Consider the following 23,835-nt stretch of genomic DNA (forward strand, 5'->3'; position numbering starts at 1 on the left):
TTTACATGGCATTCCCCTAATTATAGGATGGCACTAGTCCATTTTAATTGGGGCTACCAAAAGGATCCAAAAGGCACTAAACCTTCTAGGATAAAATTTACTTTTTCTCTGTCTCTTGAAAATGTAAATCTCACCATGACTTTGAAATGTAAACACCCCAGGAGATAACTTAAAGCTCTGCCCACAATCACTGGAGAATGAAGGGAAAAAGAAAAACAGAAACCCAAAACCCAAAACCAAAAGAGGTCTTTTAAAATATAAGCTGCTAAAAAAGCTCTTTTGCCCAAAATCTAGTCCACAGCTTCCTTAAGATTACTTGTCAAGAACAAATATAATTTTAAAAGTCTCCAAAATTAGTAAAAAGCTTTAGCCACTGGAGTGGATAATCTTTACTTTTTCCTCTGCCAGAGACCATTTGGATTCAACTGTTATTTATAAACTACTGAGTTTTATATTGTACCCAATTCATGGCTAAAATTTTGGAATGAAAGATGTAAGATTTCTGTTTGAGTCTGTGTGTGTCTATACATGTATGTTGCAGATGTGTGCTATTTTTCTACCTTTGAATGGAACTGCCAAATTTATTTGTAAAACAGCTCTATTTAATTAGCTTAAAAATAAGCACATACGAATTAGGTGTTCCTAAAAATGTGAAATACAGTAACTAACCCAAATAATTGTCAAGTTCACATGATCTGGGATAATCTTTAGTAAATAAAAACTAGTTAGTTTCATTTGTTTAAAGTAGGTATGTATTTAGAGTTGTCAGCATTAAATATAATGCAGATAAACATCTTTTATTCCACCCGAGTTTATTAGTCACTTAATTTTATGCTTTCTCTATTACAAAATTTGTTGGCAATAAATTTGTTGGGATAACAGGTGATTTTGTCAACTGTCTAATGAAATTTTCATGGGTAGTCTAAATATAATTGCTGGGATCAAATGATTTAGACAGGTCTAAGTGGGATAACAGTTTTTAGGTGATCTTTTCAGGAACAATTACGGCATGTCTACTTAAAAATAGTTTCCCAAACCTTTGATCAATTCTACTTTTAGAATTTCGCTGAGTTAAATGATGGGAACTCACTGTCTAGATCATTGCCAAATAAGTTAAAATACTAAAACATTAATTGCTAAGCAGGTTTGTCTACCTACTTTTGACCTCTTAGTACAGAGGGACTAATGATATTTGGGTGTATTGGTAAACACGTCTTTTTTTTTTTTTAAGAGTTTATCTTTTTTTTTTTTTAAAGATTTTATTTATTTATTTGAGAGAGAGAGAATGAGAGATAGAGAGCACGAGAGGGAAGAGGGTCAGAGGGAGAAGCAGACTCCCCGCCGAGCAGGGAGCCTGATGTGGGACTCGATCCCAGGACTCCAGGATCATGACCTGGGCCGAAAGCTTAACCAACTGAGCCACCCAGGCTCCCTAGTAAACACGTCTTATGCCCTATTGAAAAATTGTGCTCTGAAGAAAGACATGTCTCTAGAAATTTTGAAACTTATTCATAATTTTATCACTCTAAAGAAAGTTGGTGTAACAGCTCACAATTGCTTACTTCTTAGTTTTTACTTGAAATTAAAGTTTTTAAGCGTTAAGCATTCTAATTGACATATGTGATTAAAACTTTTAGAAATAATAAGGGAAACTCTGTATGCAAGGGAAATAGGATGTGCTTTTGAGTACAAAATGTTCATGAACTATGGAGATACATTTTTGTGAAGGGAAATAAAAAGTAATTTTATCTTAAAGTAAAGCTGGTGATGTCAGAATGGGAAGGAAAATAAAGAACAAAGTGGTATAGCAAGTTGGGAAGAGAGAGAGAGAGAATTTTACCATGTGTGGTCAAGTTAGCTAAAATTGAATTGTTATTACAAGGATTTTTTTAAGCTTTAATATCAGTAGCATGCTTATGTAATTTTCTTGCATCTGCTAAAAGGACAAAGTTTTCTTGGAGTATTGGTTTGCTTCTGATAAGAGATAGTGGAAGATTTTTACCTTTTAAGCAATCTGACTAGAAAGCCAAGATTTTGTGTTTTATAAAACAATTTCCCATGTTTCATGTTGTCTTAATCAGGTCTTTGATTACTTAAGAAAACTGTCTTCTCAATATTAAGAGCTAGGTTTGCATAAAACTATGTAACCCTCTGCATTTGCCTTTAAAATCTTTTGTCACTTTGGTTAAATAATGAAGTATTGTTTCATAATGTTCTGTGATCCTATTTAGTTAAGTGTCCAAAACCTTTTGGTATTTTTGACAGACTTTCTCAAATCAAATTCTAAATGAAGTCTTTTTTTTTTTTTAAAGATTTTATTTATTTATTTGAGAGAGAGAATGAGATAGAGAGAGCACGAGAGGGAAGAGGGTCAGAGGGAGAAGCAGACTCCCTGCTGAGCAGGGAGCCCGACGCGGGACTCGATCCCGGGACTCCAGGGTCATGACCTGAGCCGAAGGCAGTCGCTTAACCAACTGAGCCACCCAGGCACCCCTAAATGAAGTCTTTTTGAATTGGAAGTTTGAGAGTTTTCAGAGAGTCACTGGAACATATTAAAATTTTTGTTTTCTCTCTTTATAAAAAGAGACATTAAACTAGACTTATTTGATGTCTTAAATTACATGAGAAGTATAGTCAAATAAGAAATAATGCTATACCTTCTTTATAGATACCCTCGTATGGATATATATTATTAATATAAGTGTTCTAGAAGTTATATGAAATTCTACAAGTTATATGAAATTCCTAAAAATCTGATTTATAATGTTATCAGACATAATTCCAGTTATCTTAAATTGTATGTCACACAAATAACCAAATTTCTTTGTTAATTGCATTAAAATAAACTCTCATCAGATCCTTAACCATTAACATTTTTAAGTCTTTTGTCATTTATAAACAATTATTGTTTTACTCTGATGCTTTTCCAAAAGTACTTTATCTTCATGGAGATTCATGGAAGGGTCTCTGACAAGTACAGGCTTCTGATCATTTTTAGGTCATACCACTGAATTGGGTAAAAACTCAGAACACTAAGGAAAAAGTGGATTCATAAAACTGCTTAAAAAAGATCAGTAATTGATTACCTATGACTGAGTGAACAGATGAGGATGATTATAATTTTTTATGACCTCTTTTTGAAACATTGCTGGTTCTTTAATCTTTTGTTTTCCAGATTTAAGGAAATATTCTTGTAAGCTAACTATGACTTTCAGCAATTTGGTAAAGTATACCTTAATGAACAAACATGAAACAATTATTTTTTCTCCTTACTTATTAAATACCTGATGCAAACACTTGCACCATATAGACTTAACTTGGGTTAGGTCACCACCACTGACCCGAAACACAACCTTTAACTGAACTGATCTATTCTCAAGACTAAGAGACTGATTGAATGAGATATGGAGCTACCACCTCAGGATAGATTCAAACCTACTTACACCAGATAGCCCAAAATGTTAAAATATTTCACAATATTCTCCAAATCTTTGGACAGATTCCTAGGGGCCCTGAGATTATTGACTTAATTTCATTGTGGGACCCTTCAAACTTTGGACAAGCCACTTGATGTTATACCCACAGATGCAGAGAGCTTAACAGAGATATCAGGATAAGAGACAATAAAAGAGAACCTTGATAAAACCACTGTCATCTCAGGGTGATTGCATGAATGCCCAAGATTACACTTTCTGTGGAGTAACATCAGAATCTGCACACCCCAGGAGAAATAGACTTTACTAAAATGCCCAGCCAAGTCACTAAACAAATGAACAAGCAAACAGAACACCATCAAGATTTATAGGGGGAGATCAGTACATAAAGCTACTGCAATATATTATCTGAAATGTCCAGTTTTCAACAACAACAAAAAATATGATCCACGCAAAGAAACAGGAAAGTAAGATTAGGAAAAAAACAAACCCAAAAATACCAAGAGAAACTGCCTCAAAGTATGTCAAGGTGTCAGATCTAGTAGACAAAAACATTAAAACAACAGTTATATAAATATGTTCAAGGAATAAGGGAAACTTTGTTTCAAGAGATAAAGGTATTCTGACAAAATCTCATCAAAGATCATCAATTCAGAGAAATTATTAAAAAAAAAACAAGTACAAGACAATTCTAGAGTTGAAAAGGACAATAACTGAAAGGTTTACTAGTGGTGCTCAATAGATCTGAGTGGGCATATCAGCTTATTTGAAGATAAGCTGATAGGGATTATACATTCTGAAGAATAGAGAGAAAAAAAATAGATCCTTAGGGATATGTGGTACAACTTAAGTACAACAACATATACATAATGGGAGAACCACAGGAGAGGAGAGGGAGAAAAAAGTAGAAAAAATATTTGAAGAAATAATGGTCAGAAGTTTCTCAAATTTGATTTAAAACACAAATCTAGGGACGCCTGGGTGGCTCAGTCAGTTAAGTGTCTGCCTTCAGCTCAGGTCATGATCCCAGGGTCCTGGGATCGAGTCCCACATTGGGCACCTTGTTCAGTGGGGAGCCTGCTTCTCCCTCTCTCTCTGCCGCTCCCCCTGCTTGTTCTCCCTAATAAATAAATAAAATCTTAAACAAAACAAAACACAAACCTACACATCCAGGAAGCTCAACCAACTCCCAATAGGATAGTATAAAAAGGTCCACATCCAGACACAATAGTAAAAAAACGTTGAAAGACAAAGACAAACTAAAAATCTAGAAAGCAGAAAGAGAAAATGACCAGTCATATGCAAGGTAATTACATAAGATTAACAGTTGCTTTCTCATTAGAAACAATGGAGCAAGAAGGCAACAGTATGACATCTTTAAAGTACTGAGAGGGGAAAAAGAAGGCAACAGTATGACATCTTTAAAGTACTGAGAGGGGAAAAATAAAAATATGACAACTTTAAAGTACTGAGAGGGGAAAAATAAAAATAAAAAAAAAAGTACTTTAAAGTACTGAGAGGGGAAAAATAATAAAGTACTGAGAGGGAAAAAAAAAACTCATCAGCCAAAATCTTTTATCCAGCAAAACCATCTTTCAACATTGAAGGTTAAGAAATAAAAGACATTCCCAGAGAAATAAAAATGGAGAGAATCCATTACTAACAGACCTGCTTTACAAGAAATAGTAAGGGGGAATTCTTCAGGCTGAAAATAAGTGACTCAGAGTAATTTGAATTGTGTGTGTGCATGTGTGTGTGTGCACACACACACACAGTGACTATAGAACATAATTACCACAAATCATCAGAATCTATTGCATAAGGTAATTGCCAGAACAACCATTAAAATTTTTTAAATAGCTAAAATATCACTAAAGACATTAAGAGTTGCACTAGAAAACATTCATTTAATACAAAAGAAAGCAATAAAGAAGGAACAAAGGAACAACAACAACAACAACAACAACAAAATGGGACAGGGGAGGATGGCAGAGTAGGAAGATCCTAAGCTGAACTCAGCCCATGGATACACCTAGGTAACAACCACATCAGTATAAATAACCCATAAAATGACTTGAAGACTGGCAGAACAGACTCTTCACAGCTATTTGTAGAAAGAAGACCACATGGAAAAACTGTAGGAAGGGCAGAGACCCAGTTGGGAATTAACTAACCTGTAAAACTAACCACAAAAAAGAGAGGCATTGAAAGTATGGGGAAGGGAAAGGAGCAGACCCCACACCAGGTACCTCAGGCATAGCAGACCTACATTAGGAAGACAAATCCCCACAATATTCAGCTTTGAAAAATAGAAGGCTTAACTTTGTAAGTTTTTATAATCAGTGGGGCTTAACACTAGGAACTTTAAAAATCAGTGGGCTTTGCTCTGAGAGAGCTGGAAGGAGATAGGAAACTGAGGCCCTGCCCATAAAAAGACAGTATAATAAACAGCCACACTGAGATACAGCACAGAAACAACAGTTTGGAAAATGCCTGGGGGTATACAGAAAGGAGATTTATTTACTAATGTCAGAGTGTGTGCAGAAGGGGCAGGAATCTTTAGGAGATTTCTCCAAAAACAAAAGAGCTGGTTGGCATGATTTCTCTTTGCTGTCCACCAGCCTAGATAGATGGATATTTAAGGGAACCAGTGCAAACACTCTCCACCTAGCTTGCTAACGGTGTATCCCACCCTCATGTTCTCTTGTGGATCTACCCCATCCAACCTGCCCCACTGGGTGGAAGCTCCTCAAAAGCAGTTCCAGGTCTCTTCCCACAAGTAGAGCAGTGTATACCCTGTTAAGGTAGCCCAACCCCACAATCTGCTGTGAATTCACCCCATCCAACCCATGTCAGTTGGTAGGCATCCATCCTAAGTGATGCCACAAGCACAGCATTGTGCAAGCACACCTAACAGTGGCCAGCACCACCCCAAAGTGAGTTGTGCCCTAGGGGGGTGGGGAGGGAAATAAATACATACACAAGTTCAACTGCAGCTATAGCAGTGGGCTGAGGTAAGATATCTGTTCTGACTACAAACCCCACCTATCAACAAACACTTCAAAAGGGGCAGCATAGAGAGAGCCTGATAGTCACTGCAACCTCAACAGACAGACTGCAGCAAGACATCTGGTCTGACTACAGCCCCTGCCCACTAAGAAAATCCTCTCAGGGGATAATTCAGGGAGAACACCCTGCAGTTTTGTGCAACTCCACTTCTGGTAAACATTTGGTTCAACCAAACTCAACCCCAAGACAGTCCCATACTGGCCCCTTAATAGCACAGGGACCAAACCTTGCCCACAGTAAGCAAAGAAAGCCAGTGCAGATGACAGGATTGAAGGAAAAAGTGGCTCAGCCACAATAGTAGAGCACACATAAGACACATGGGAGATACCGCCAAAGCAACAGATTCTGGTAAACAGGGCACACCGCACTACTGGGCATCGGAGGATCTCTGCTATCATAAGGCCACTATTTTAAGAGCAGGAGATATAGCTGACTTTCCTAACACATAGGAATAGACACAGAGTTAGGCTAAATGAGGGGACAGAGGAATATGTCCCAAATGAAAGAACAGGACAACATCACAACAGGAGAGCTAAACAAAATGGAGATGAGTAATATGCCTGATAGAGACGTTAAAGTAATGGTCATAAAGATACTGGGCTTGAGAAAAGAGTACAATCTCAGTGAGATCTTCAACAAAGAGAGAGAAAATATAAAAAAAACCCATTATAGATGATGAACTCAATAACTGAAATTAAAAATACAATAGAGGTAGTAAATAGTACATTAGAGGAAGCAGAAAAATGTATCCACAAGCTGGAAGACAGAGTAATGGAAAGCAACTAAGCTGAATAAGAAAAAGGAATAGTAAAATATGAGAGTAAGTTAAGAGAACTCAGTGACACCATTGAGCATAATAACATTTGCATTATTGGGATCCCAAAAGGAGAAGAGAAAGAAAAGGGGACAGAAAATGTATCTGAAGAAATAATAGCTGAAAACTCCCCAAATCTAGGGAAGGAAACAGATATTCAGATCTAGAAGCCACGGAGAGCCCCCAACAAAATCAACCACAGGAGGTCCACACCAAGACATATAATAATTAAATTGGCAAAAGGGAGAGATAAAGAGAATTTTAAAAGCAACAAGGGGGGAAAAAAACAGTTACATACAAGGGAAACCCTAAAAGCTTTTAGTGGATTTTCAGCAGAAACTTTGCAGGGCAGAAGAGAGTGGCATGGTATCTTCAAAGTGATGAAAGAAAAAAACCTGCAACCAAGAATACTCTATCCAGCAAGGCTATCATTCAGAAAAGAGAGAGAGAGAGAGAGAGAGAGAGATAAAGAGGTTCCCAAACAAAAGTTAAAGGAATTCATCACCACTAAACCAGCCTTACAAGAAATGTTAAATGGGATTCTCTGAAAAGGAAAGACCATAAGCATGAGTTAAGAAAAATAAAAAGGAAAAAATTTCAGAGGCACATATATACATAATAAAATTAGTAGGTTAATCACTTATAAAACCAGTATGGAAGTTAAGGCACAAAAGTAGTAAAATCAAGTATATCTAAAAAAATCAGTCATGGGATTCACAAAATAAAAGGATGTGAAGTATGACACCATATGCCTAAAACAAGGGGGAGGGGTAGTAAAAATTTAGTGCTTTTAGAATAGATTCAAACTTAAGTGACCATCATCCTTGTATAGATTGCTATATGCATTAGATATTATATATAAACCTAACGGTAACTGCAAATTAAAACCTGTAATAGATATACAAAAAATATAGAGAAAGTAATCAAAGCATATCATTAAAGAAAGCCATCAAACCACAAGAAAGCAGGAGAAGAAAGAACAGTGAAGAGTTACAATACAACCATAAAATGAGTAACAAAATGGCAATAAGTACATGCCTATTAATTACTTTGAATATAAATGAACTAAATGCTTCAATCAAAAGATACAGTATGACTGAATGGTTAAAAAAGTAAGACCCAAGGCTGCTCAGTGGCTCAGATGGTTAAGCGTCTGCCTTTAGCTCGGGTCATGATCCCAGCGTCCTGGGATCAAGCACCACATTGGACTCCTGGCTCAGTGGGGAATCGGCTTCTCCTCTGCCTCTGCCTCCCCCTTCTTATGTGCTTGCACCCTCCCCCTGTAGCTCTGTGTCTCAAATGAATAAATAAAATCTCAAAAAAAAAAGTAAGACCTATCGATAAACTGCTTATAAGAGACACATTTCAGACCTAAAAATACAAGCAAATTGAAAGTAAAGGGCTGGAAATGCATTTATCGTGTAAGGTAAGTGAAAGGAAAGCTGGGATAATAATACTTATACAAAATAGACTCTAACCGCCCCCCCCAAACTAAGCCACAAAGAAATAGAAATTGAACAGATCAATTATCAGCAATGAAATTAAATTAGTAGTAAAAAAAACTCCCAACAAACAAAAGTCCAGGACTAGAAGGCTTCACAGGTGAATTCTACCAAACATTTAAAGTTAATGTCTGTTCTTCTCAAACTGTTTCAAAAAATAGAAGAGGAAGGAAAGCTTCCAAATTCATTTTACAAAACCAGGATTACCCTTATGCCAAAACCAGATAAAGACACTATAAAAAAGGGAACTACATGCAGATATCTCTGATGAACATAGATGCAAAAATCTTCAACAAAATATTAGGAAACAGAATCCAACAATACATTGAAGTCATTCACCATGATCAAGTAAGATGTATTCCTGGGATGCAGGGGTGGTTCAGTACTCACAGATTAATCAACATGATGCACCAATCAACAAGAGAAAGGATAAAAATCACATGATTGAGTTCTGATTCAAGATGGCAATGCAGGAAGACCCTGAACTCACTTCCTTCACAGAACACACCAAATTACACCTGTAAATAGAAAAATTCCTCCTGAAGAACAAATGAGGGCTGACCAAACAGCTACTGAACAACCAAAGATAGAATGGCAAGAGAGATGGAGACACGGTAACAAAGGAAATCCCTACCCCCAACACTGAGAATGGCAGTGGGGAGGAGCTAGAGAAAAGCTGGGGAACAACATGGTTTACTTTCCCGCCCCACCTTGAAACCCTGGACCAGACCATTTTTTTTTGATCCATTCACCTATGATTAGACGCTTGGGTTGCTTCCGTATCTTGACTATTGTAATTAATGCTGTGATAAATATATGGGTGCACATTTCTTTGAATTAGTGTTTTCATTTTCTTTGGGTAAATACCAAATAGTGGAATTATTGGGTCATATAGTATTTCTGTTTTTAATTTTTTGAGGCACCTCCATACTATTTTCCACAGTGGTTGCACCAGTTTGCATTCCTGCCAGCAGTGCATGAGAGTTCCTTTTTCTTCACATCCTCACCAACACTTGTTTCTTGTCTTCTTCAATTTAGCCATTCTGACAGGTGTGAGGTGATATGCCATTTTGGTTTTGATTTGCCTTTCCCTGATGATTAATGATTTTGAACATATTTTCATGTTTCTATTGGCCATTTTTATGTCTTTGGAAAAATGTCTGTTTATGTCTTCTATTTTTTAAATGGATTTTTTTTTTCGAGTTGTATGAGTTTTTTTATGTTCTGTTAATCACCATACATTACATCATTAGTTTTTGATGTAGTGTTCCATGATTCATTGTTTGCATATAACACCCAGTGCTCCATTCAGTACGTGCCCTCTTTAATACCCATCACCAGGCTAACCCATCCCCCCACCCCTCCCCTCTAGAACTACCTCAGTTTGTTTTTCAGAGTCCAGGGTCTCTCATGGTTCATCTCCCCCTCCGATTTCCCCCCTTCATTTTCCCTATTTTTTTTTTAACATATAATGTATTATTTGTTTCAGAGGTACAGGTCTGTGATTCAGCAGTCTTACACAATTCACAGCACTTACCATAGCACATACCCTCCTCAATGTCTATCACCCAGCTACCCCATCCCTCCCACCCCCCACCGCTCTGTATGAGTTCTTTATATATCTTGGATTTTAATCCCTTATCAGATATATCATTTGCAAATATCTTCTCCCATTCAGTAGACCTTGTTTTGTTGATTGTTTCCTTTGCTGTGCAAAATCTTTTTATTTTGAGAGTCCTGACAGTTTATTTTTTGTTTCCCTTGCCTTAGGAAACATCTAGAAAAAAATGTTATGACCAATGTCAGAGAAATTACTCAAATTACTAATTACTAGGTGTAAATAAGATTGTTTTCTTAATTTTGCTTTCTGCTACTTCATTATTGGTGTATAGAAATGCAACAAATTTCTGTATATTAATTTTGTATCCTGATACTTTACTAAATTCATTTGTCAGTTCTAGCAGGTTTTGGTGGATTCTTAGGGTTTTCTATGTATACTATCATGTCATTTGCAAAGAGTGAATGTTTTACTTCTTCCTTACCAATTTGGATGTATTTATTTTTCTTGTCTGATTGCTGTGGCTAGGCCTTACAGTACTATGTTGAATAACAGTGGTGAGAGTGGACATCCTTGTCTTGTTTCTGATCTTAGTTGCGCTCAGTTTTTCACCATTGTGTATGTTAGCTGTGGGCTTTTTTTATGTGGCCTTTATTATGTTGAGGTATGGTCCCTCTAAAGCTACTTTACTGAGAGTTTTAATCATGAATGGATGTTGTACTTTGTCTAAAGCTTTTTCTGCATATATTGAGATGATTTTTTTTAAATTTGAGTATAGTTGACACACAATGTTACATTAGTTTCGGGTGTACAATTTAATTATTTGACAAGTTTATACATTATGCTATGTTCACCACAGGTATAGCTATCATCTGTCCCATTATATCACTATTACAATGTGATTGATTGTATTCCTTATGCTCTCCTTTTTATTGCTGTGACTTATTCATTCCATAACTAGGGACCTGTATCTCCCTCTCTCCTTTACCCATTTTGCCCAACTCCCACTCCCATCCCCCTCTGGCAACCACCAATTCTCTGTATTTATAGTTCTGATTTTTTTTTTTTTAGATTCCATCTAGTAGTGGAATCATATGGTATTTGTCTTTCTCAGTCTGACTTATTTCACTTACCACAATACCCTCTAGTTTCATCATGTTATCTCAAATGGCTCAATCTCCTCCTTTTTTATGGCTATGCAATATTCTATTGTGTATATATACACAATATTCCTTATCCATTTGTCTATTAATGGACACTTACATTACATCCATTTCTTAGGTATTCTAAATAATGCTGCAATAAACATAGGGGTTAATATATCTTTTTGAGTGTTTTCATTTTCCCTGAGTAAATACACACTAGTGGAATTATTGGATCATATGGTATTTATTTTTATGAGGAACCTCCCTACTGTTTTCCATAGTGGATATACCAATTTGCTTTCCCACCAATAGTGTTCAGTATTCCTTTTTCTCCACATCCTTGTCAACACTTGTTTCTTATCTTCTTGATTTTAGCCATTCTAACATGTATGAGGTGATATCTCATTGTGGTTTTGATTTGCCTTTCCCTGATGATTAGTGATTTTGAGCATCTTTTCATGTGTCAGTTGGCAATCCGTATGTCCTCTTTGGAAAACGGAAAGGAAAATGGCTAGGAAAATGGCTATTAATCCTTGCCTATTTTTTAATTGGTATGTTTGAGACATTTTGGTGTTGAGTTGGAGTTCTTTATGTATTTTGGATACGAACCCCTTACTGAATATATCATTTGCAGATATATTGTCCCATCCAGTAGGTTGCTTTTTATTTTGTTGGTTTCCTTTGCTGTGCAAAAAACTTTTTTTTTGATGTAGTCCCAATACTTTATACTTTTATTTCCCTTGCCTTAGGAAACCTGACCAGAAATAGGTTGCTATGACTGAGTCAGAAAAATTACTGCCTGCGTTCTCTTCTAGGATTTTTATGGGTTCAGGTCTCACGTTTAGGTCTTTAATCCATTCTGAGTTTATATTTATGTATGGTGTTAGGACATAGTCCACTTTCATTATTTTACATGTAATTGTCCAGTTTGCCCAGCACTACTTAATTGAAAAGACTGTCTTTTCCCCATTGCATATTCTTTCCTCCTTTGTCATAGATTGATTGACTACATATATGTGGTTTTATTACTGCTCTATTGATCTATGTGTCTATTTTTTGTGTTGGTACCATACTGTTTTGATTACTACAGCTTTGTAGTATACCTTGATATCTGGGATTATCATACTTCCAGCTTTAGTTCTTCTTTCTCAGGATTACTTTGGTTATTCAGTCTTCCATGGTTCCATACAAATTTTAGTATTATTTGTTCTAGCTTCGCCAAAAATACTATTGGTATCTTGACAGGGATTGCATTGAATTTGTATATTGTTTTGGGTAATATGGACATTTGACAATATCAATTCTTCCAATCCATGGGACTATCTTTCCACTTGTTTGTGTCATCTTTTAATTCTTTCATTAGTGTTTTATGGTTAGGTTTATTCTTAGATATTTTATTCTTTTTGATGCAATTGTAAATGGTGTGGTTTTTAAAATTTCACTTTCTGCTACTTTGTTGTTATTGTATAAAATCACTACTAATTTATGGCTAATAATTTTATTTCATGCCACTTTACTGAATTCATTCATTATTTCTAATAGTTTTTTGGTGGAATCTTCAGGATTTTCTAGGGAAAGCTTTAGTTTTTCACCATTGAGGATGATGTTAGCCTTGGGGTTTTTATATATGGCTCTTCTGATGTTCAGGTATGTTCCCTCTGTCCCCATTTTGTTGAGAGTTTTTATCATTAATGGATGTTGAATCTTGTCAAATGCTTTTTTTGCATCTGTTGAGATGACCATGATTTTTATCTTTCATTTTGTTGATGTGGCACATGATGTATTGATTGATTTGCAAATATTGAACCATCTTTGCATCCCTGGAATAAATCCCACCAGATCATGATAAATGATCTTTTTAATGTATTGTTGTATGTAGTTTGCTAATATTTTGTTGAGATTTTTGCATCTATGTTCATCAGGGATATTGGCCTGTAGCTTTCTTTTTTTGTGTGTGGTCTTTGTCTTTTGTATCAGGGTAATGCTAGCCCTGTAGAACCTATTTAGAACCTTTCCTTCCTCTCCTATTTTTTGGAATAGTTTGAGGAGAATAGGTATTAACTCTTCTTTAAATGTCTAGAATTCACTTGTTAATCCATTGAGCCTGCACTTTTATTTTTTTAGTGGTGTTTGATTACTGATTCAATTTCATTACTTGTTATCAGTCTTTTCAGATTCTTTATTTCTTTGTAGTTCAGGTTTGGAAAATTGTATGCTTCTAGGAATTTATCCATTTCTTCTAGGTTGTCCAGTTTTTTGATATATAATTTTTCATAGTACTCTTACCCTTTGTATTTCTGTTGTGTCAGTTGTTACTTCTTCCTCATTTCTGATTTTATTTGGGTCTTTTCTCCTTTTTTCTTGATGAGTCTGGCTTAGGATTTGTCAACTTTGTTTCTCTTTTCAAAAAACCATTTCTTGATTTATTCTTTTTTTAAAGATTTTATTTGAGAGAGAGAAAGAACACGAGCACAAGTGGGGGGAGGGGCAGAAGGAGAGGGACAAGCAGACTCCCTGCTAAGTGGGGAGCCTGATGCAAGGCTCAATCCCAGGACCCCAAGATCATGACCTGAGCTGAAGGAAGACACTTAGCCAACTGAGCCACACAGGGCCCCCTTTTTTTTTCTCCTAATGTTTTTTTCAGTCACTATGTCATTTATCTCTGATCTCTATTATTTCCTTTCTCCTACTCACTTTGGACTTTGTTCTTTTTCTAGTTCCTTTAGGTGTAAGGTTAGATTGAGTTTTTTGTTTGTTTGTTTCTTCAGCTAGGCCTGTATTGCTAAATACTCTTAAAACTATTTTTGCTTGTCCTAGAGATTTTGGACCATTGTGTTTTCATTTTCATTTGTCTCCATGTATTTTTTTTTATTTCTTTGATTTCCTGGTTGACCCATTCACTGTTCAGTAACATGTTGTTTAACTTCCATGTATTTGTCATCTTTCCAAACTTTTTCTTGTGATTGACTTCAAGGTTCATAATATTGTGGTTAGAAAATATGCATGGTATGATCTCAATCTTTTTGTACTTATTGAGGCCTGATGTGTGATCTCGTATGTGATCTATTCTGGAGAATGTTCCATGTGTACTTGAAAAGGATGTATATTCTACTGCTCTAGAATGGAATGTTCTGAATATATCTGTTAAGTTCTTCTGGCCCAGTGTGTCATTCAAAGCCATTGTTTCCTGGATTTTCTGATTAGATGATCTGTCCATTGATGCAAGTGGGGTGTTAAAATCCCCTATTATTGTATTATTATCAATTAGTTCCTTTATGTTTGTTACTGTTTTATATATTTGGGTGCCCCATGTTGGGTGCATAAATATTTATAATTGTTAGATATTTTTCGTTTGTCCCCTCTATTATAAGTCAGTCAGAGAAAGACAAATCCCATATGATTTCACTCCTATGTGGAATTTAAGAAACAAAACAAACAATCAGAGGAAAAAAGAGAGAGGCAAACAAAGAAAAAAAACTTAACTACAGAGAACAAACGGATGGCTACCAGAAGAGAGGTGGGGGGGGGAATGGGTGAAATAGGTGATGGGGATTAAGGAGGACACTTTTGTGATTGGGACTGGGTGTTACATATAAGTTTTGAAACATTGTACTATACATGTGAAATATTACACTGTATGTTAAGTAACTGGAATTTAAATAAAAACTTAAAAAAACCTGAAGTACTAAAATAATTATAAAACATGAGCCTCGGTTTTTATTTTCAATATTAGTTTATTTTAATTTATATTTCTTTTTTATCTTCTTTAAATTTTTTATTGTTATGTTAATCACCATAAATTACATCATTAGTTTTTGATGTAGTGTTCCATGATTCATTGTTTGTGCATAACACCCAGTGCTCCACACAGAACGTGCCCTCCTTAATACCCATCACCAGGCTAACACGTTCCCTCACCCCTCCCCTATAGAACCCTCAGTTTATTTTTCAGAGTCCATAGTCTCTCATGGTTCGTCTCCCCCTCCAATTTACCCCCCTTCATTTTCCCCTCCTGCTATCTTTTTTTCCTCAACATATATCACATCATTTCAGAGGTACAAATCTGTGATTCAACAGTCTTGCACAATTCATAGCGCTCACCATAGCACATTCCCTCCCCAATGTCTATTACTCAGGCACCCCATCCCTCCCACCCCCCCACCACTCCAGCAACCCTCAGTTTGTTTCCTGAGATTAAGAATTCCTCATATCAGTGAGGTCATAGGATACACGTCTTTCTCTGATTGACTTATTTCACTCAGCATAAACCCTCCAGTTCCATCCGCGTTGTTGCAAATGGCAAGATCTCATTCCTTTTGATAGCTGCATAATATTCCATTGTATATATATATACACCTTCTTTATCCATTCATCTGTTAAAGGACATCTTGGCTCTTTCCACAGTTTGGCTATTGTGGACATTGCTGCTATAAACATAGGGGTGCACGTGCCCCTTCTAATCACTACATTTGTATCTTTGGGGTAAGTACCCAGTAGTGAAATTGCTGGATAATAGGGGACCCCTACTTTCAACTTTTTGAGGAACCTCCATACTGTTTTCCAGAGTGGTTGCACCAGCTTGCATTCCCACCAACAGTGTAGGAGGGTTCCCCTTTCTCCGCATCCCCGCCAACATCTGTCGTTTCCTGGCTTGTTAATTTTAGCCATTCTGACGGGTGTGAGGTGGAATCTCATTGAGGTTTTGATCTGGATTTCCCTGATGCCGAGCAATGTTGAGCACTTTTTCATGTGCCTGTTGGCCATTTGGATGTCTTCTTTGGAAAAATGTCTGTTCATGTCTTCTGCCCATTTCTTGATTGGATCATTGTTCTTTGGGTGTTGAGTTGGAGAAGTTCTTTATAGATTTTGGATACTAGCCCTTTATCTGGTATGTCATTGGCAAATATTTTCTCCCATTCTGTCGGTTGTCTTTTGGTTTTGTGGACTGTTTCTTTTGCTGTGCAAAAGCCTTTTATCTTGATGAAATCCCAATAGTTCATTTTGCCTTTGCTTCCCTTGCCTTTGGCGATGTTTCTAGAAAGAAGTTGCTGTGGCTGAGGTCAAAGAGGTTGTTGCCTGTGTTCTCCTTTAGGATTTTGATGGACTCCTGTCTCACATTGAGGTCTTTCAACCATTTGGAGTCTATTTTTGTGTGTGGTGTAAGGAAATGGTCCAGTTTCATTCTTCTGCATGTGGCTGTCCAATTTTCCCAAAACCAATTGTTGAAGAGACTGTCTTTTTTCCAATGGACATTCTTTCCTGCTTTGTCGAAGATTAGTGGACCATAGAGTTGAGGGTCCATTTCTGGACTCTCGATTCTGTTCCATTGATCTATGTGTCTGTTTTTGTGCCAGTACCATACTGTCTTGATGATGACAGCTTTGTAATAGAGCTGGAAGTCCGGAATTGTGATGCCGCCAGCTTTGCTTTTCTTTTTCAACATTCCTCTGGCTATTCGGGGTCTCTTCTGGTTCCATACAAATTTGAGGGTGATTTGTTCCATTTCTTTGAAAAAAGTGGATGGTATTTTGATGGGGATTGCATTGAATGTGTAGATTGCTCTAGGTAGCACTGACATCTTCACAATGTTTGTTCTTCCAATCCATGAGCATGGAACGTTTTTCCATTTCTTTGTGTCTTCTTCAATTTCTTTCATGAGTATTTTATAGTTTTCTGAGTACAGATCCTTTGCCCCTTTGGTTAAATTTATTCCTAGGTATCTTCTGGTTTTGGGTGCAATTGTAAATGGGATCGACTCCTTAATTTCTCTCTCTTCTGTCTTGTTGGTATATAGGAATGCCACTGATTTCTGTGCATTGATTTTATATCCTTCCACTTTACTGAATTCCTGTATGAGTTCTAGCAGTTTTGGGGTGGAGTCTTTTGAGTTTTCCACATAAAGTATCATACCATCTGCAAACAGTGGGAGTTTGACTTCTTCTTTGCCGATTTGGATGCCTTTGATTTCTTTTTGTTGTCTGATTGCTGTGGCTAGGACTTCTAATACTATGTTGAGTAGCAGTGGTGAGAGTGGACATCCCTGCCGCGTTCCTGACCTTAGGGCAAAAACTCTCACTTTTTCTCCATTGAGAATGATATTGGCTGTAGGTTTTTATAGATGGCTTTTATGATATTGAGGTATGTAACCTCTATCCCTATACTCTGAAGAGGTTTTTTTTTTTTTTTTTTACTTTTGACTAAGAAAGGATGCTGTACTTTGTCAAATGCTTTTTCTGCATCTATTGAGAGGATCATATGATTCTTGTTCTTTCTTTTGTTAATGTATTGTATCACGTTCATTGATTTGCGAATGTTGAACCAACCTTGCAGCCCAGGGATAAATCTCCCTTGGTCGTGGTGAATAATCCTTTTAATGTACTGTTGGATCCTATTGGCTAGTATTTTGGTGAGAATTTTTGCATCCATGTTCATCAAGGATATTGGTCTGTAATTCTCCTTTTTGATGGGGCCTTTGTCTGGTTTTGGGATCAAGGTAATGCGGCCTCATAAAATGAGTTTGGAAGTTTTCTTTCCATTTCTATTTTTTGGAACAGTTTCAGGAGAATAGGTATTAATTCTTCTTTAAATGTTTGGTAGAATTCCCCTGGGAAGCCATCTGGCACTGGGCTTTTGTTTAGAGACTTTTGATGACTGCTTCAATTTCCTTAGGGGTTATAGGTCTGTTCAGGTTTTCTGTTTCTTCTTGGTTCAGTTGTGGTAGTTGATACATCTCTAGGAGTGCATCCATTTCTTCCAGGTTATCTAATTTGCTGGCATAGAGTTGCTCATATTATGTTCTTATACTTGTTTGTATTTCTTTGGTGTTGCTTGTGATCTCTCCTCTTCCATTCATGATTTTGTTGATTTGGGTCATTTCTCTTGTCTTTTTGATCAGTCTGGCCAGGGGTTTATCAATCTTGTTAATTCTTTCAAAGAACCAGCTCCTAGTTTCGTTGATCTGTTCTACTGTTCTTTTGGTTTCTAGTTCATTGATTTCTGCTCTGATCTTTATGATTTCTCTTCTCCTGCTGGGTTTAGGCTTTCTTTGCTGTTCTTTCTCCAGCTCCTGTAGGTGTAGGGTTAGGTTGTGTATTTGAGACCTTTCTTGTTTCTTGAGAAAGGCTTGTATTGCTATATACTTTCCTCTTAGGCCTGCCTTTGCTGCATCCCAAAGATTTTGAACAGTTGTGTTTTCATTTTCATTGGTTTCCATGAATTTTTATTTCTTCTTTAATATCCTGGTTGACCCGTTCATTCTTTAGTAGGATGCTCTTTAGCCTCCATGTATTTGAGTTCTTTCTGATTTTCCTCTTGTGATTGAGTTCTAGTTTCAAAGCACTGTGGTCTGAAAATATGCAAGGAATGATCCCAGTCTTTTGGTACCGTTTGAGGCCAGATTTGTGACCTAGGACATGATCTATTCTGGAGAATGTTCCATGGGCACTAGAGAAGAATGTGTATTCCATTGCTTTGGGATGGAATGTTCTGAATATGTCTGTGATGTCCATTTGGCCCAGGGTGTCATTTAAAGTCTTTATTTCCTTGTTGAACTTTTGCTTAGATGATCTGTCCATTTCAGTCAGGGGGGTGTTAAATTCCCCCACTATTATTGTATTGTTGTCAATGTTTTTCTTTGCTTTTGTTATTAATTGCCTTATATAACTGGCTGCTCCCATGTTCGGGGCATAGATATTTACAATTGTTAGATCTTCTTATTGGATAGACCCTTTAAGTAGGATATAGTGTCCTTCCTCATCTTTTATTAGAGTGTTTGTTTTAAAATCTAATTGTCTGATATAAGGATTGCCACCTAGCTTTCTTTTGGTGTCCATTAGCATGGGAAATGGTTTTCCACCCCCTCACTTTCAAATCTGGGGGTATCTTTAGGTCTAAAATGAGTCTCTTGCAGACAGCATATCGATGGGTCTCGTTTTTTTATCCAATCTGATAGCCTGTGTCTTTTGATTGGGGCATTGAGCCCATTTACATTCAGGGTAACTATTGAAAGGTATGAATTTAGTGCCATTGTACTGCCTGTAACATGACTGTTACTGTATATTGTCTGTGTTCCTTTCTGGTCTATGCTGCTTTTAGGCTCTCTCTCTCTCTGCTTAGAGGACCCCTTTCAATATTTCTTGGAGGGCTGGTTTCGTGTTTGCAAATTCCTTTAGTTTTTGTTTGTCCTGGAGGATTTTGATCTCTCCCTCTATTTTCAGTGACAGCCTAGCTGGATATAGTATTCTTGGCTGCATATTTTTCTCGTTTAGTGCTCTGAAGATATCATGCCAGTCCTTTCTGGCCTGCCAGGTCTCTGTGGATAGCTCTGTTGCCAATCTAATGTTTCTACCATTATAGGTTACATATATCTTCTCCTGAGCTGCCTTCAGGATTTTCTCTTTGTCTCTGAGACTTGTAAGTTTTACTCTTAGATGTCAGGGTGTTGACTTATTTTTATTGATTTTGAGAGGGGTTCTCTCTGCCTCCTGGATTTTGATGCCTGTTTCCTTCCCCACATTAGGGAAGTTCTCTGCTATAATTTGCTCCAATATGCCTTCTGCCCCCCTCTCTCTCATTCTTCTTCTGGCATCCCAATTATTCTAATGTTGTTTCGTCTTATGGTATCACTTATCTCTCGAATTCTGCCCTCGTGATCCAGTAGTTGTTTATCTCTCTTTTTCTCAGCTTCTTTATTTTCCATCATTTGATCTTGTATATTGCTGATTCTCTCTTCTACCTCATTTATCCCAGCAGTTAGTGCTCCCATTTTTGATTGCACCTCATTAATAGCCTTCTTGATTTCGACTTGGTTAGATTTTAGTTTTTATTTCTCCAGAAAGGGTTTCTCTAATAATGTCCATGCTTTTTTCAAGTCCAGCTAATATCTTTAAAATCATGATGCTGAACTCTAGGTCTGACATTGTACTAATGTCAGTATTGAGTAGGTTCCTGGCAGACGGTACTACCTCTTGTTCTTTTTGTTGAGGTGATTTTTTCCATCCTGTCATTTTGTCCAGAGGAGACCAGATGAATGAGAGAACAAAATGCTATCAGGGTAACAACGTCCCCAGAAAATATACTCTAAACAAATCAGAAAATTATTGAAATCAGGGGAAAAGAAAGGGAAAGATAGAAAAAAGAAAGAGGAAATAAAGAAAAAGATAAAAACAAAAACAGAACAAAAGAAAAAAACAGGATATGATCACATATGATCAGGCTGGTGCATAGATCAGTGCCACACGCTACATTTTGGGTGTATTTTGGTCTGTTAGAAGAAAGTGCCTCCGAAAATTTTAAAGACAGACTTATATATACAAAATAAGGTTGATATGAAGGGATGGAATATGACTGTAAAAATGAAAATTATAAAAAATTTTATAAAAGGAATTGATAAGAAGTTTGACAAAGAAAGGGGATTTAAAAAAAGAAAAAAAAGAAAGAAAGAAAAAAAAGGGGAGAGAATGTGATCAGGCAGGAGACTAGAACAAAGCCATACACTAGAGATTTAGGGTATATTTTGATCTCCTAGAAGAAACTGTATTTCAAAATTTTAAAGAGAGAACAACTTATATATATATATGCCAAAAATAGGGTAACTACTATGAAGGGATAGAATATGACTCTATAAGTGAAAAATAAAAATGTTTTTTAAAAAAGAGATTGATAAGATGTTGGTTGAAAAAGGGAAAAAGAAATATTCAAAAAAAAACCAGTTAAGAGAAAATTAACTTTGAAAGACTGATGAATCATGGTAAAAAAGGCATGAATTCTATGTGTAGTATTCCCCTAGCGCTGGAGTTCTGCCTTTCTCATTGATCGGTAAACTTGGTCTTGGCTGGCTGTTCGCACTGATCTTCTGGGGGAGGGGCCTGTTGCCGTGGTTCCCAAATGTCTTTGCTGGAGGCGGAATTGCCCCGCCCTTCACGGGGCGGGTTGAGGAATCTGCTCGGGTTTGCTCTCAGGAAATTTTGTTCCCTGCAAGCTCTTGGTACAGCTTTGGAGGACCAGGGTGAAAATGGCGGCCTCCATCTCTGCCTGGAGGAGCTGAGAACTCGGGGCCCCGCTCCTCAGTGCGCCCCCAGAGAAAAGCAGTCAGTCACTCCCATCTCCCCGGGCTCCGGCCGCACTCCGTGCTCACCCGGCCTGTGACCGAGTGTTTCTATCTCTGGCACCCGACCCCGTGTGGAGTCTCCAAACCCAGCAGATCCCTGCGGTGCGCTCCCGCGCTGCTCCTTCCGGGGGAGGAAGGGGAGTCTCCCTGGATCTGCTGCCTGTTGGGTCCCTGCTGGAGGAGCAGTGGTCCGACTGTGTCACCCATCACAGTCTATGGCCACCCCGAGCTGAGAGCCCGCGCCTCGGCTCCGTCTCTGCAGCCGGCTTCCCCGCTCCGATACCTGGGAGCTCTGCTGCACTCAGGCACCCCCGGTCTTCCTGTGACCCCGAGGGTCCTGAGACCACACTGTCCCACGAGGGTTCCACCCCCCCGCTTAGCCACTGGAGCAACGTCCCTCAGCGGAGCTGACTTCTCAAAGTTCCCATTTTGTGCTCCACAGCTCTAGCACTTGCCAGAAGCGGCCGACGGAGGCCCCCTCCCCCGCCGTCTATCCTCCTGAATATCGCCTCGGATTCACCTCTCCGCACGTCCCACCTTCCCGTAAATGGTCGCTTTTCTGTTCAGAGAGTTGCTGCTACTCTGTTCTTCAATCTCCTGTTGAGTTTGTAGGTGTTCAGAATGGTTTGATCCCTATCCAGCTGAATTCCTGAGACCAGACGAAATCCAGGTCTCCTACTCCTCCGCCATCTTGCTCTGCCCCCCTTAATTTATATTTCTAAACATCCATCCTAAAATTGGAATCTAAAGTCTGAACGAATTTCTAAATAAACCACATGGCAATAAAAAAAATAATTGTAATTCTATAAATTGTCAATGAACAATCTGAAAATTAAAAATAAGTACAAAGTTTATAATCTGAGTATTAGAAAACATTGTTACAAGAAATTAAAGACCTTAAAAAATGAAATATCTCCCTCAATCATGGATAAGAGAACTTAATATTGTGAGGATGACAATTTTCCCCAAAGTGATCATCAGATTTAACACAATATCTATCAAATTCCCAGTGGATTTTTTTTTCCAGAAAGTAAGAAGTTGGTCCTAAAATTCATTCATTCATTAGAATAGTCAAAACAATCTTGTCAAAAGAAAAAAATAAGGTCAGAGCATTCACACTTCCCAATTTGAAACATTCCTCAAAGTAATAGTAATTATCCTGTGTGGTCTTGGCATGAAGATAGACTTATAAATGAATGGAATGGAATTCACAGTCCAGAAATAAACCCTTACATTTATCATTACTTGATTTTTGGCACTTGATTTTGGCAAGACAATTCAATGGAAAAGAATAGTCTGAATAGTCTATTCTTCAAATGGTGCTGGGACAACCCTGTATCTATAGGAAAAGAATGAAGTTGGACTACTTCCTCACAGCATATGCAATAATTCACTCAAAATAAATTACAGACCTAATATAAGAGGAAAACTACTAAACTCTTAAAAGTATATAAGGAAATACTTACGACTTTAGGTTAGACAAATCCTTCTGAGATATAACCCCAAAAACAAAAGAAACAAAAGGAAAAAAATAAATTCTACTTCATTGAAAGTGAACACTTGTGTTTTAAAGGACACCACTTAAAAAAAATGAAACAACCCACAAAATGGGAGAAAATATTTGCCCCCATATATCCAATTAGGTACTTGTATCTAGACTATATAAAGAAGTTTTACAACTCAATAATAAAAAGACAAATAACCCAATTTAAAATAGGAAAGAGATCAATAGACATTTCACCAAAGAGGATGTACAGAAGGCCAATCAGCACATAAAAAGATGTTCATTAGTCTTTAGGGAAATGCAAATCAAAATCACAATGGGATACTATTTAATATCCCCTCGACTAGCTATAGAGAAAAAGACAATAGCCAGTGTTGCCGAGGATGTGGAGAAATTGGATCCTCATACGTTGCTGGTGGAAAAACCAAATGGTGCAATTGCTTTGGAAAATTGTCTTGCAGCTCCTCAAAATGTTAAACATTGAGTTACCATATGTCCAGAAATTCCACTCCTAGGGTATATACCCAAGAGAAATGAAAGCATTTCATGGCAACAGTATTAGTAAGACCTCCAATGGAGAAACAACCTGAATGTCCATCAACTGATGGATAAATGTGGTCTATGCATGTGGCGGTTGATAAAATCAATAAAATATGGATATTTTATTCTTATTAAAGAATAAAATTCATGTTGCCATTTGA

At 37.3% G+C, this 23,835-nt stretch overlaps 1 protein-coding gene across 1 annotated transcript in view; it reads left to right on the forward strand.

Annotated features, from left to right (window-relative positions):
* The first annotated feature begins 23,450 nt into the window (after positions 1-23,450).
* The window catches only part of NXPE2 (neurexophilin and PC-esterase domain family member 2), a 105,323-nt gene continuing 104,938 nt past the window's right edge, over positions 23,451-23,835 (forward strand). The window contains 1 exon segment of the mRNA XM_027577952.2: positions 23,451-23,565. Coding sequence (XP_027433753.2) covers positions 23,451-23,565 — 115 coding nt within the window.

Source organism: Zalophus californianus, chromosome 11 (genome assembly GCF_009762305.2).
Source record: "Zalophus californianus isolate mZalCal1 chromosome 11, mZalCal1.pri.v2, whole genome shotgun sequence".
NCBI classification, from domain to species: domain Eukaryota; kingdom Metazoa; phylum Chordata; class Mammalia; order Carnivora; family Otariidae; genus Zalophus; species Zalophus californianus.